Consider the following 15,038-nt stretch of genomic DNA (forward strand, 5'->3'; position numbering starts at 1 on the left):
GGGAGCCCCAGGGGTTCAAAATTTTTGGGTGAGGGAAAAGGAATCTAATTTTTAAAAGGGGCCCATTGTGTCACTCTAGACGGGCACAGTAAAAATTTTTTTAATTTTTTCCTTTATTAAAAATAAGGGGGTTAAAAATGCCCCACAGATAGCCAGTATTCTAAAATTTAAAATTTTAATTTTTTAATTTATTAAAACCAATAAATCTAACAACCCACACATATATATATATATATATATATATATATATATATATGTGTGTGTGTGTGTGTGTGTATAATAAATATGCTACATATATATATATATATATATATATATATATATATATATATATATACACACATACATACACACACACATATATATATATATATATATATATATATATATATATATATATATATATATATATATCACTCTTTCTAGATCTATCCATAGCTTTTGACATGGTTGACCACAACATGCTTATAAATTCCTTGAAGACCTTCTCCTTAAACAACCATGCCCTCCAGGCGACAGGCAGTCCTATGGCTGGACAAGCTATCTTCTCGCCTACCCATCACATTAGGAGTCCCACAGGGCTCAATACTAGGACCCCTTTCTTTTCTCCATCTTTTTCAATGACCTTCATTCAGTCATCCCAGATGCTACCTGCATTCAATATGCGCATGACTCCACCTTGATTTGTTCTGACACCTCACCAGCTACTTTATTCACATCAACCCAAGATGCCTTCAATACAGTGGAAAAATGGCTCTTCACATCAACATCTAATCCTAAACCCCATCAAAACTGAGCAGCTCCTCTTCTCCCCCACATGCACAACCCCTCTGCCTTCCTTCAACACAACTGCTAACAATGGCACTATCATCTTCCCAGAAGCCCAAACTAAACTACTGGGTGTCATAGTTAATAACCTGAAGTTTGATGCGCTTATCAATGAAACTATCAAAACCATTAATAAAAAACTTGGCTCTCTTTACAGAATCTAACCGTTCCTTACCCCACTTGCTAGAACTGCAATTACCCATTGCCATCTACTATCAAGTCTTCTCTATGCCTCACCTCTGTTCTCCATCTTACACAAAACCGATCTTAATAAAACTATCATCCTGCTATAATCACATTGCCGGATTTATTACTGGCACAGCCTACCAGACACACCACTGTCACAACCTAAATCGCCTAGGATGGCTTGAACTGTCTAGCGTACTGCAGTTCAACCAGCTAATAGTGGCACATAAAGTCCATTACCAACCAGAAAATACACCTGCACTAAAAATTATTACCAGCCCGTACACCAGCACCAGGCCACTGTGATCATCCACTAGACTCCTAGTTCAAACATACAAATCCAGTTACTCATCTGGGAACTCCGCCAACTCTGTTGGAAAAACATGGAACAGACTTCCCAGCTGACTTGACCCTAGAACCCTCATGAACTCAATTCGAAAACAAACTCAAGAAATACTTCAAAACTCATTGGCTATGTCCTTACACTAACCCCGACTAGTAACCTCTCTATTACTTGGGTGCCTTAACTTCAACTACTTCTAACTTTTTTCTACCACACTATTTCAGGAAGGGTCAGTTGTATAACTGCTGCTCAATGTGTCTTAAACCTGAATGCAATGGTATGTATATATAACTTTGAAATGCAATGGTATGCATATATAACTTTGAAAATAATGTTATGTTTTGTAAAGTGTTTTATAGTAAGCTAGTAGTATATGTGCTAAATGCTGGTATTGCTTATGACTGTAATCTGCTTGAAAATGGCATTTACTAAATGTTCAATGTGTATTTATCTTGGAGCTTTTCTCTCCGGGCCTCCGCTGAAAATGGACATACATCTAATCTGACTATCCAGGTCAACAAATGTAAAATTTTATATATATATATATATATATATGTGTGTGTGTGTGTGTGTGTGTGTGTGTGTGTGTGTGTGTGTGTGTACAGGGTCTATATCATGAAATCGAACTTCCAAAATGACGAACACCATAAGTTCGAATTTGGAAGATCGTATTCGGATAACATCGACACTTCAAAACAGCATTTTTTTTCCCAGGGAAAAAATTCGCTGTTCCGAAAAACACACACAACACAATCACACAAAACAACTTCAAAACCTGCAATAAACCTAACATACACCACTATCTATGCAGTATCCTTAACCCAGCCCTAACCCTAAAGTCCGTCACTACCGCACACTTACCTGACCTGCGCCCTAACCCTAAATTCCATCACTACCGCAAACTTCCCTGACCTGTGCCCTAACCCTAAAGTCCATCACTATCGCACACTTACCTGACCTGCGCCCTAATCCTAAAGTCCGTCACTACTCATTCGTACATTTACCTTGACCCAGTCTGAAAATGCTGAAGCTGCAGAAATGGTCAACTGAATTCTTTCCCTGGGAAAGAATTTGGGTTTCCACTGCTTCGACATTCGCAACTTTCAAACTACCAAGTTCAGCGTTCACAACATTTGATTTTGTGATATAGACCCGTGTGGACATATATAGAATTTGTATACACACACACACACACACACACACACACACACACACACACAATAGTAAACAGCTTCTCCAATGTAAAAATACACCACTTAACAGTTTGTCATGGAAGCGTTTATATAAATTTTCCATTTGAAGTACAAGTGTAGTGTCACACCATTTTTAGAAGCTAAACAGTTCTGTCTTCATATGAAATAAAATTATCAGTACTGAAATTCTGTTTGGCACTCCATTCTACAACTCGTCAGATGCATCAAACATTTAGAATTTTGAAAAAGGCCAAAAATAATGGGGGGACAAGAGCTCAAAATAAAGGGAAGATTTTTAATACTGCTCTTGTAAGTTACTAGAATAACAGCATGTATTTTCTGAAGGATATTAAACTTTTATACCTGTCATGTAGTGACTTCAATCCTCAGACCATAACTATGAGGCAAAATCTGGACATTCTGCAAAATTCTGAGCAGGTGAGAGGTATGTTTACATGCTGTCACATAATGGTTTGCATAAAGCCAGGAGTACTAAAAACTGCATTATACAATTCTCAAAGAAAATGCTGAACACTACCAAATAATGTGAGGGAACAATGTCAAACATTACATAAAAAGGAAATGCAGCGGTATTGTTCTGCCACGGAGATGTACTTTTATTATTGCTTTGTATAAGACACCCTAGCGCATCTATAACGTTTTCTTATAAAGCATAATGTGAGACAGGAAAACGAGGTCTTTAAAACTAAATGTTGTCATATTCTATACATAAACGTTCCGTATATGTTAACCATAATTACCCCATTGCAGTTTCTGCAGTTAAAACATAACGCAACTGCCGGGTAAAGTCCACCAGGATCAAAGATGTCACGATAAGCCTGCTCAATGGAAACATCAAGTAAACAGTTTATGTTTCATTGCGTAGAAGTGGTAAAGAGAGCAAGTTCCTTTACATCTCCATGCCAACAACATACGGTTAATCAGGACCCCAGAAAACAACGCACACCTTACAAGAAACAGACAGCTGGATGTAAAGTGATAGCCAGCACAATGAGATGGTCTACCGTGTAATATCACGTGTTATTTTCATATAATGACCTTGGGACAAGAAGTGTGTTTAAGAACTGCCTGTGCTGAGGACCTGGAGAGTGTGTATATTTACAGACTGCTCCAGCTTTGACAGCCACATGCGTGTCTTCTGCGTGGCTGCGCGTAAGCAGTACCAGCAGCCGGTCACCTCTGAGCAAGGTCACACCAGCGCAGTAACGCCCAGCGCTATCTCGGTGTCCACGAAGCCCCTCACCACGGGCAAAAACCTTATACCACTAGGGTAGAAGCCTTGAAACAAACATATATGGAGCGCGCAGGGCACGTGGTACTCAAGGTCACGGGGCCCAACACAGACTTATTAGCTAGTCTGTCCTTATTTTTAAAGTATCGTCTAGAAACTAACAGTATTTACCTCCAAGTGGACTCTGGTTTCGCCACCGGCTTTATCTTTTGATTCCCGGCAACCACTTTACTTTCAACCGGTTGCGATGACAAGGGACCTAAAAGAAACAGAAAGGTGATGAGGTCAGTTACACAGTGTCAGTGTAAAACAGAAAAAAGTCAAGTTAACCTGAGTGTCCAACAGCTAACAAACCTGAATGTGGCAGATTAAGGACCCCCCCCCCCCTGCAGCTGCACCGAACATGTCAGATGATCACCTACCACAGTACACATTAGGAGCTCAATTTAAGGCAAACGCTGAAAGCAATTGTCAAACATTACAACATACGCAAATACAACCAGGCAACTAAAAGCAAGCAAATCAGTAAATTGGTATCAAATCCATCGGACTTTGTCACCAGTAAACGAACACCCGAAAAGTGAAGTGAAATGAAATGACGCCTGACTGACACCATCTCCAAAACTGTGTGCGTTAAATACAAAGCCCCTCTTCCTCGAAGGTCAACCTGTTTCTGATAAAAGAGCTTACTCTTTCAGTAAAAACATGACGTTATATAACTTGAGAGTACTTGACACGTGTATGCCAATCCTAATTTTTACATTAGGAACGCAGCAGGATGACAATCGCTATGTTACCATCTCACCTGTCTGAACTTTTATAAACTACCACTAACACACTTCATCACTTATTAAGGTCACATCCACGCACCAGCCCCTTACCTGTCTGAACTTTTATAAACTACCACTAACACACTTCATCACTTATTAAGGTCACATCCATGCACCAGCCCCTTACCTGTCCTCCTCTGAGTAACCAACTTGCTAGGACCCTTGGTGATGGTATACATATTGGGCTGGTACCTCGCTGGTACCTTGCCTTCTATCAAGAAATCAGATTTCCGAACTAAGTAAGAGACACGTAAAACAGCTGCTGGTCACAAAAAAAAAAAACTAGCAGCTGCTGCTGACGAGGTGAAGTAAACTGGCACAACCACAGCAATTCTTCTAAGGAGATGACTCTGCACCATACAAACTTAGATCTGCTCTCTGGCTGCCCGGTTAGCTTTGGCCACTTACACTAACACCACTTATGTTTCTAGACCAGTAAGTCTATAATTCTGTTGGACAGCAATTTTTGGTGTTACCCCTTTAATAAGTGACGTCATAAATCCGCCCCCTTAATTCTTAAAGGGGCAATATCAACCGTAGAGTGCAGCTCGGCATCTTAGCAAATCTACCGTCGTAATGAGTAACTTAGTGGTGGTGCAACTCGACATGTAGTATAAATGCAAGGTTACGAAGTCTGCAGTCAGCCGGAGAACTGGAAATGCGTGTTGAATATGTGTTGGTATACAGATAGACCGAGGATACGCTCAGTGCAAAAAATTAGAATGATAAAGTACCGTGGGCATTCTTCTATTGACACCTATACACATACCTGTCATTTGTACCTCATGGGAAGCGTTGCTCATTTTGAATTTTGTTCTACCGCTGTTCCGCATTGACAGGTCCAGTTATACATTCATCGCTAAGAAATGTTTAGCTAACATGATATCCATCGCAAGTAATACTGAATCATATTCGATCCCAGATTAATACGTATTCAAAGGCTACTGAATCTCATGACCATTCAGGCCCTGCTAATGCTCTCCTTCAGGCCATACCTCCTTTCTTCAGGAGAGCCATACCAGTCAATGTCTAAATCTGTGAATTCCATTTTGTGAGCTTCCGATCTGGAATTGTCAGTAATTTGTTAATAATTCTTCCAGGCTTTACCTACTTGTTCCACATTATGAGTAGCATTATTCCACATTTTGGAGATGAAAGGTTAAGAGAAATGCTTGAATATGCACAGACATAAACTGTTACACAGTATCACAATACTATGGTTACAGCTATGGACTTAGATGGGCTAACAACACATACCATACAAAGAAATATGAGTAATGGGATGTAAATTCAACCTATAATACAAACCAGAGCTGGTGCCAATAACATTTTGGTGGCCTGCAACAAGTTTCAAACATAGTGGACCTTAAGGCCTGGCTTCATGGCATGGAACGGTGAAGCCCTGACTATGACCCAGGTGACCTGTGTTCTGGAAGGGCTGGGAAGGAGATGATGGCCTTTCCTCCTACTGGGAAACATTTTATTTTTAATATCAAGTATATTAATAAATGGGGTGCTTATTTCCACTACCTAGATGATATATGGATTCTATGGAATAGTAGCAAAGATTAATTAATTGAATTTTTGATGTATACAGAAGCAACAACTGAATTTTTAAAGTTTACCTATACATTTGATAATTAAATTTTTCATTATTTGGATGTGGAAATTTCAAAGGATAATTTAAATCAGAAGTTTTTATCAAATATTTACAAGGAAAAAACTTTTCAAATCCATATCCTTATTTCAACAGCAATCACCTGCTGCACCAGAAGAAATGTTTAGCGAATAGCTAATATGTTGCAGCTAGCAAGAATGGTGTCAGATTATACAGAATTTTTGAGGGAAGCAGAAACTTTAACAGGAATGTTCTTAAACAGGGCTATCCCTAGCACTTTCTCAATAACACTTATGGTGAAGTGCATAAAAAGAAATGTAATGGGGTATATATACCTCTACTGAGACAGGCTGATTTTTCAAGTTTTCAGTTTCATACATCAACTGATTCTTTTAATAGAGCTATGGTCATTAAATACTGTGACCAAGCTCCCAATATTAAAAAAAAAAAAAATGATATCGGAATTGGCAGCTTTTTGAACAGTTCCTTGATAAATGTAATACATTAAGACCCTGTCCAGCTGTAGTTTTCAAAAGGGTTCATAATATTAAGAATTACTTAGAGAATTATAGGATTATTGATTTTACCAATGTGATGAGTACAACTGGGACTAAGAAATGTGGCTCTTGTAGCTAATGTAGTTTCATTTTAGGAGATGCCGTTGAAATTGCAGGGTATGGTGATATTTATTCTAAAGGAAAGTTTTCTTGTGCATCCAGTTGGATAGTATATCTAGCTAAATGTATGTCTTGTCCTTGTTATTATATTGGCAATATGGAAATATTTCTGCATAAGACACTCTACAAACATGTGCATGATATCTCAAAAAATGATATGAATAATGCCCTGTCTACGCATGCTATGGTTTGTTTTAATTTTAAGAAGTTTCAATTTATGGGATTAGAGAAGGTGGAAAAATACTAGGGGAGTGTTATTAGAATCCCTCCTAGTAAAAGTGGAACTTATGTGGCAGCTAAGCTTGAGGGCAAACAGATACCCAGGCCTTAATGATAACATTTTGATCACCTGGCTTTTGAAAATGAAGGCAGCTAAAGTATAGTCAAGACTGGGTTTAATAGGGACCTTTTTTAGGTTTACTCATTAATTGTTTAGTATTCATTTATACATTTAAAATGTGGATATATGGTTTGGATTTTATGCATTAATTAAGAGTATTTAAGTTTTTGATAACATGGTTTGGATAGCAAAGTGGATTTGCTAGATGGGTGTATTTTAGACTGTCTTGCTTGTTGCAACATGATTCTGATGAAGTCCAGGTTGGAGGACAGCATTTCATCGTGTGTAATTCTGTGATTTTACATAAATGTAGAGTGCTCAACAGCCTTGAACTTTCCTGTGCGATTGATGGTGGGTTAGCAAAGCTGTTACAGGTGTGAGTTTTAGCATCAGAATAAAAAAAATAACCTGATGTGGACAAGAAGTATAGCCAGTTCCCAAGTCTCATTGAGTACAAAACAAAAAACAAAAATTTGGAGGTCCCCAACAAGGACTATGCTACCACAATATATTGGAGCCTCACCCCAAACACCCCATCCAAAATGATCCTTTCCAAGTTATCCAATCATTGCTTCACCTCTATCTTCAACATCACCTTCCTTTCCTTTTCTGTCTTAATTAACTCCCTTCTTCCATTTCTTCACTATATGTAAGTCTTGCATTCAGGTACACTTCTTTGTCAAAGAGTGCATACATAAACTGACATGTGGTTGCATTTTTGTTACCAATTCTGTACCATGCCCAGTTAGCCAGCGACACAGAAGAGACAGCTACTCCACCATCATTCGCAACCATATCCGGGAAAAAAACACATTATTCATACCATTATCTGTTACACACCATCTATTCATTCTGACTGACAAACCTATCCTGGCTAACAACTGTTCACACAGTCATACATGTACAAGGAAACGGTGATTTTATAAGCTGGTATTTAATATTTTTCCATATAGGTATATATATATATATATATATATATATATACATATATATATATATATATATATATATACACAACACACACGCATGCACGCACGCACACACACACACACACACACACACACACACACACACACACACACACACACACACACACACACACACAAACACACACTAAATGTACATCATATTGATGATATTGCTAAATTGATGTTGCACAAAATATGATGAGAGTTCAATAACCAAAATATAATTAAACAAGCTAGCACACTTAAACATAGACTTCATTTGGGTTAATGCAGGGCAAGACAGTCAACATCATCACTTCTGTCAAGCTTTATTACTTCTTTTTTTTAATACAGCACAATCCATCATCTACAAAACACTTGTTTACATTTTATACAGACAAAATAAAACAATAATAAGTTAGCTACAAATAATCTATTGACCAAATTATTGTTTTTGAGTAGGAAAGCTATTCAAGGACTGCTTCATACTACTCTCATTTCTGATGCTTGAATAGTATCAGGGTCATCCTTACAGTTTTAGGGAAGTACCTGCAGAGTTAAAAAGAGATGTGGTCACACCATAATTAATGGAATCAGCATCAATACAGCAGAAGTAATGAAGTCAAGAGATAACATATTCAGGGGCCAGAATTAACAAAACCAGCGTGTCCCCCTAGCAGAATTAATGAAGAAAGGGATCTGGAGTTGGGAAGTCCAACAGGATTAAAAAAGTCGGAACCTTAGCATAAAACTGGGGCTCCAACCAGATTAACAGAGTCAGATGGGTCTAGGTAAAACGTGACAGGGGACTTATTGAATAAATATAAACAGACATATGGCCCTAGCAAGATTAACAGGATCAGGAGGCCTCAGCAGGCTTAGGTGTTGTGGGCCTCAAACATAATTACATGAATCAATGGTTCACCAATAACATTAAATGACTTGGGGCCCAATTCATAATTAGCAATCAAGGTTGTAGTCTGCCTGTTTTATTTTTCAGACTACCTGGAAAATTGTACATTACTTAGATAATCCAGAAATGACTTTCCAAACTCATAGGGAGACAAATAGTATCTAAATTCACTTCAAGATCTCTTTATTTATGCTTTGCTTCATTGTGACATAACTGTGTGTCAGGGAGTTTAGAAAGAAAAAGACACTGCACTTCTCACATTGTTGAACAAACCCATTTATGTCATTAAAATGGAATAGGGAGTGGAATAAATGGGACAAGGGGTGGAGCAAATGGTGAGGCTTTTGTTCATTTGTTTTTGCCTCTCCCAAAGGTAGTAAGCCTATTAACAGTTTAAAGACTAGCAGAAAGAATACCCACCCACCAGGATATAACTAAGTCAAGGGGGCCCATTGGTGGTAAAATATGTAATGAAATCATGAAGCCTGGTTCTTGACAAAATAGATGTCCATGTACTTAAGCTTGTCTTTTGTATTGACACATAGATTTTTTTAGTACAGACAGTTGAATGTTTGAATTTTAAAGGAAAAGAAGGGTTATTAGTCTTTAAGAGCTTTCATCCTATGAGAGTAATTAACTACACAAGATTGCTGTACTAACACACACACACACACACACACACGATCACACACACACACACACTCATGTGTGCATGCATACATGTGAGTGTGCACATGTATAAATAGAAGATGAATAAAACAATTTCACTGGTACTCATTCTAAAAAAACTTTACCATATAGACCATCAAACCAATAAAAAAGTAAAGAAAAATGTATTAAGAGGGATGCAAGTCCCCCCATGCCCTCATATCTCTGCATCTCTATGTATTATGACTGCAAGATCACACAACAGTGGAGATAAGTGGAAACTTCATCTCCACTACTGCTGTTCAGAGATGCCACTACACTGCTGAAAAAGCTCACTGAACAAAGATAAAACAGAAAAATGTGTTTTTGCACGGGCACCCCTCTGCACCCCCTGTACCCCTATGTTCCTAAAATTATTATCTCAGAGATCCCTCATCAGTGAGGATAAAAGGAAATAACCTCATCCTCACTATTTCATGATCTTACTCCTTCAAATATCACAGGTTTTAATGAAACAGTGGTCTGTTGTAACATAATATCCCATTACTGTTTGAATGAACCATAAAACTGACCAATTGTAGAGCTACAGTTATGAGTTTATGTCAATCTGTGAAATGCACAGCTTGTTGGGACTTGAACAAACATGCCTAAGTCATGAGTGCTAACCAATCAAAAGCCTACTAAAAACAGAGAAATACTATTTCTTTCAAAAAGATAGACTTAAAATGGAATAACTTCTGGATTGCAAAATAGTGCACAAAAGAAAACAATTCCTTGCTAACTTTAATTATCCTTACCGCTCATTCCTTCTACCTCTGCACTTTCTCCTCTGTCGTGAGTCAAGAATTTAACACAGGCAGACTATTTTTTGTAAATATATATTATTCCATTCTGTTTAGAAGGTAAAGACTTGACCTACTAGCTTCATGTATTATTTGTAACAACTCTCTAAATACTGTATATTTCATTATGTTCTGTTTATCTTGCAGTGTGTTACAACTGTTTTCATTTAAATTGTACTTAGCTGTTCTTATTTCTGTAATTATATCTTTTGCTGTCCTGTTGTGAGTCATTGGATTCATGTGGACTGCACCTCATACTGGTCCATTGAGGTTAGTGCACTAAGCCGGTAAAGAAACTTCAATAAATAAATAAGTAACATCACATTCTTCCTGTATTTATTATTGCTGTATGTGCTTTTCTTAACTGGGATAGTCCAGCTAGGTAGAGCCCAATTTCAGTGGATAGCCAGAGAGAAAAGCTCTTGGACAAATTACATGAGACAGCAGCTACAGAATAAGAATATAAAAACAAACAATTGTATAGTCTGAACATAGAAGGCTGTCTTACTCTGTTGTTACACTTCATAAAGAATAAATTTAGAAATTCCGACAACACAATAAACCAATAGTTAGCAATGAGCGACTGTCATATAACCATAGACAACTATAGTGTTTGCTTACTGACTGACATTTCCTCAAAAGACAGCACACACATTATAGGTTCATAGGTTCATAGGATGATACTAGGCTATTGGCCCAGAGGCATTTATAAGCCTAGCCAAGAATTTCTCCCATTTTCCCATTATGGACAGAAAGCTTTAGTTTTCATCTCTGCTTGTCACAAAATTGCATTGCAATTTTAATTCTCTTTTGTTGACTTACTCCTTCTCTACATGCACACATATTACTCACCCGTGCATTTATTTATATGTGAAAATACCTTTGCAGAAGCAAAACCGACCAGCCTTATGCACTGCATACTAGAATCATTATGTTAAAATTACCTGAACTATAGCACTGGGGATGATATAACAAGAGGTATTATCAGTGTTCCCTACTTGTCAGCCTTAGAATACATGTCTCTGTTTCTGGGGCACCCTCCCACCACCACCAGTACTACCATCAGGTTCAGTTGCAGACTGGGATAGCAAGTGAAACACATTGACCTGGAGAGAGATGGGGATTCACAAGATGCAGCCAGTAGTCAGAGCACTGCAGTGTCAAAAATGTGTAAACAAATGCTTAAACTCTGAACAATCACAGTGATCATGCACCAAATACAGTAATTATGTAACATTACCATGTATGTGTAAATGCCAGCTTGTTCTCACACTGAAGGCAGAACAGGCTTACAACTCATGATTAAAGTTATAGTAACCATGTTTGGAGTTCACACCTTCACATTTTAATGTAATAAATGCAAAACCAATCAGGGACATGAATTATTCAGACATCTGAACTCCTTACCTCATTCACTGAGAAACTATCCCTCATGTTTTTAAAGCCACCCAGAAAAATATTTAAAGAAAATGCAGTAATCATATTCATATTCACTGTAAATGTTTAAAAAGTGAACCTTACTGTTTGTGCGTGCATCTTGGCTTGTAGCAACAGACTGGTGGTGCTTACTGGCTTACCCTCTTGTCTTCTTTGTTTTTCCTCGATGGATGGTCCTTATTTCTGACCTAACCTACTGAACAGTGATCACATCTGCAGTCATAAGTTTTAATGAAGGGCCTAAAGCTTTACACTTTTGAATCTAAAGTCTTTTTGCTGTTTTAAATCAGTTTAGCCTTTCTTTGAAATGCTTGTCATTTGGCATCATTTCACACCTCCTGCAAATGAATGCTACATACCACAGTTCTCCTGTGTCCCTGACAGTTTATAAGCAAAGGTTAGCATTTTCACTGAACCAGAGGCCACTGACAACCTTTTGGCTGACAAGTTCAGCTCAAGATCCCCACCCACCCCCTGCTGATAGTCATAAGGAAATATCGCATACCAAAATCCCCCCCCCCAACCATTACTAGGGAACAGGTTATCTATGTACATTACAAAGCCAAAAGCATTGTATCAATGGGCCCAGATGACATCTTGGGATGCTTACTAAATAAAATGAAACATGACCTATCTTATCCACTTGAATTACTTTTGAATTGGACCCTACACTCAGGTTTTGTGTCCAAGGAATGGAAGATGGCCACAGTAATTCTCCTGCACAAAGGAGGTCCAACCACTGATTGGGATAACTACAGACCCATAAGTCTGACCATCGTCATATATAAGGCCATGGAAAGAATCACCATCGAAGACATCGGTAACCCGCAAAAACTGGACTCATCACAGATCAGCTTTGTTAAAGGAAGGTCATGCCTATTAAATCTGGTGTACTTCTTTGAGAGGGTCACAAAAGCAATGGATGATGGTAAGACTGCGCACACAGCTTACCTCAACCTGGCCAAGGCTTTTGCTACAATACCCCATTCAGGGAATGTAGACCAGCTCACCAAATTAGGTATATATCCTTTTATCACCCACTGGATAGCCAACTGGCTTACTGATAGGACAAAATAGGAGGTCAAAAATAGGTGAGGCCACCTCCACCAAGAGGTCAGTCACTAGTGGAGTTCCCCAGGGCTCAGTACTGGGCGTGCTCCTTTTTAGCATCTATTTCTCTGAAGTGGAAGCAAATGCTGATGGTGCCAAAGCCATGGTGATAAACTCAATGCTAAGAAATACATAATTGTACCCTTTGGGAAGTCAACCATCCCGGCTAATTACAATGTTGATAATACTCCCCTAAGAGTCGACCCCCAGTGGTCAGGGATTTGGTACGGATGTAAACAGTGGCCTTACTTTCAACTACCACAAGGCCAAGGTGGTGAAGAAATCCTTAATGTTCAGCATCTTATAAGTAAGGGTATGGCATCTAAAGAGGTCATTATCATACTGTACTCTGCCCATATCAGACCAATCATGGAGTACAATGTTCCCTTCAGCATGTACCTGACCAGGCATATGTAGCAACTGGAGCAACCTCAGAGGATCCTTACAAAAAGAACACAAGATATAACAGATGTGCCTTACGCAGAGTGCTTTAAAGCCCATTCCCTCTACTCAGTCTCCTATAGATTGCTGAGGGATGATCTATGCCCAGCTTACAATGCATCTGCAAACTCCACACTTTGAATCTCCTGCATATTTGTAAACCAAACAGTACCAGAAATACAAGGTCTAGGGACATGAATTTTGTCTGTGACTTAAACAGAACATACTTGGGAGACAGATATGTGTCCCAGAGACTGCCCCTTCTATGGAACAGGCTTCCCATTCATATGAAGCTGAGTTTGTCTATTGCCCAATTTAAGTGCAACCTAGACCAGTGGGTGGGGAATAGGAAATTTACACCAGGCCTGGCACCCATGTCCCTTATAGACAGAGGTAGCTTATAAATGCCTGGCCCTCAATGACCTATTTGGATACAGGGAGTATAAACGTCAAAGCACACAATAAAACAGAAACTTCATAAAATACAAAATAATAAAAAAGATCCAGGCCACCAATGAAGGCAAAATAACTTTTATATAGACACACAGATAAGCGCTTTCGTATTGAGACAAGACTTCTTCAGATAAACAGCACAGGTGCTACACATTGCTTATAAAGCTCCCACAATTACAAACAATTAAAATTTAAAGTATTATATATTACAACATTATAATACTTTAAATTTTAATTGTTTGTAATTGTGAGAGCTTTATAAGCAATGTGTAGCACCTGTGCTGTTTATCTGAAGAAGTCTTATTACATTGTACTGCGGTGGTGGTGCTGCGGTAGCGTTGTCGCCTCATAGCAAGACGTTGTCCCGTTCGATTCTCAGCTAGAGCGTCTTCTGTGTGGAGGCATACGTGAATGGGGCGTGCCTTCGTTGAAGGTTGTGTGTCAGGGCTGGTAACCCAGTACGTAAAAATCCACTACCAATCATTAGCGGACTGGAGTTCTGCTGTGGCGACCCCTAACCGGGTAAAGTCGAAAAGACACAGCATATATTACAACATTGTATATTCATTACATCAACAGATTTTTACCTGTGTGTAGTTCTTTAAACTTTAAATTTTAATTGTTTGTAATTGTGAGAGCTTTATAAGCAATGTGTAGCACCTGTGCTGTTTATCTGAAGGCGTCTTGCTTCAAGACGAAAGCGCTTATCTGTGCGTCTATATAAAAGTTATTTTGCCTTCATTGGTGGCCTGGATCTTTTTTATTATTTTATTATTTTCTATTTGGATACAGGCCTGCTGTGTTTATCAACATAAGGGAAGCCAGATAAAGTTACTGGTGGGTGAAGTAAGGTGGACATTCCATTCTGGTACACATAGTACATAGTTTTTGAACAGAAGAGCAATAATTCCCACTGGTGACTGGTCACTTCAAAGCCGGGGGGGGGGCTGCAAGAAGCAACTGAATGGGTGAGGCTAACT

At 38.6% G+C, this 15,038-nt stretch overlaps 1 protein-coding gene across 3 annotated transcripts in view; it reads right to left on the reverse strand.

Moving 5' to 3' along the window:
- MCRIP2 (MAPK regulated corepressor interacting protein 2) overlaps positions 1-15,038 on the reverse strand; it is a 232,159-nt gene that overhangs the window by 184,203 nt on the left and 32,918 nt on the right. Inside the window, exons 1-2 of one of the 3 annotated variants that reach the window (XM_044089345.1) lie at positions 4,760-5,080; positions 3,974-4,061 (exon numbers count right to left, since the gene is read on the reverse strand). In XM_044089345.1, coding sequence (XP_043945280.1) covers positions 3,974-4,061; positions 4,760-4,811 — 140 coding nt within the window. In that variant the 5' untranslated portion in view covers positions 4,812-5,080. Of the gene's footprint in view, positions 1-3,311; positions 3,487-3,973; positions 4,062-4,759; positions 5,081-15,038 lie in introns of those variants that run through there. The other 2 variants (XM_044089344.1, XM_044089346.1) reach the window with 2 other exon arrangements.

The sequence above is a fragment of the Protopterus annectens genome, chromosome 12.part0 (genome assembly GCF_019279795.1).
Source record: "Protopterus annectens isolate FY-2018-M chromosome 12.part0, PAN1.0, whole genome shotgun sequence".
NCBI lineage: Eukaryota > Metazoa > Chordata > Ceratodontiformes > Protopteridae > Protopterus > Protopterus annectens.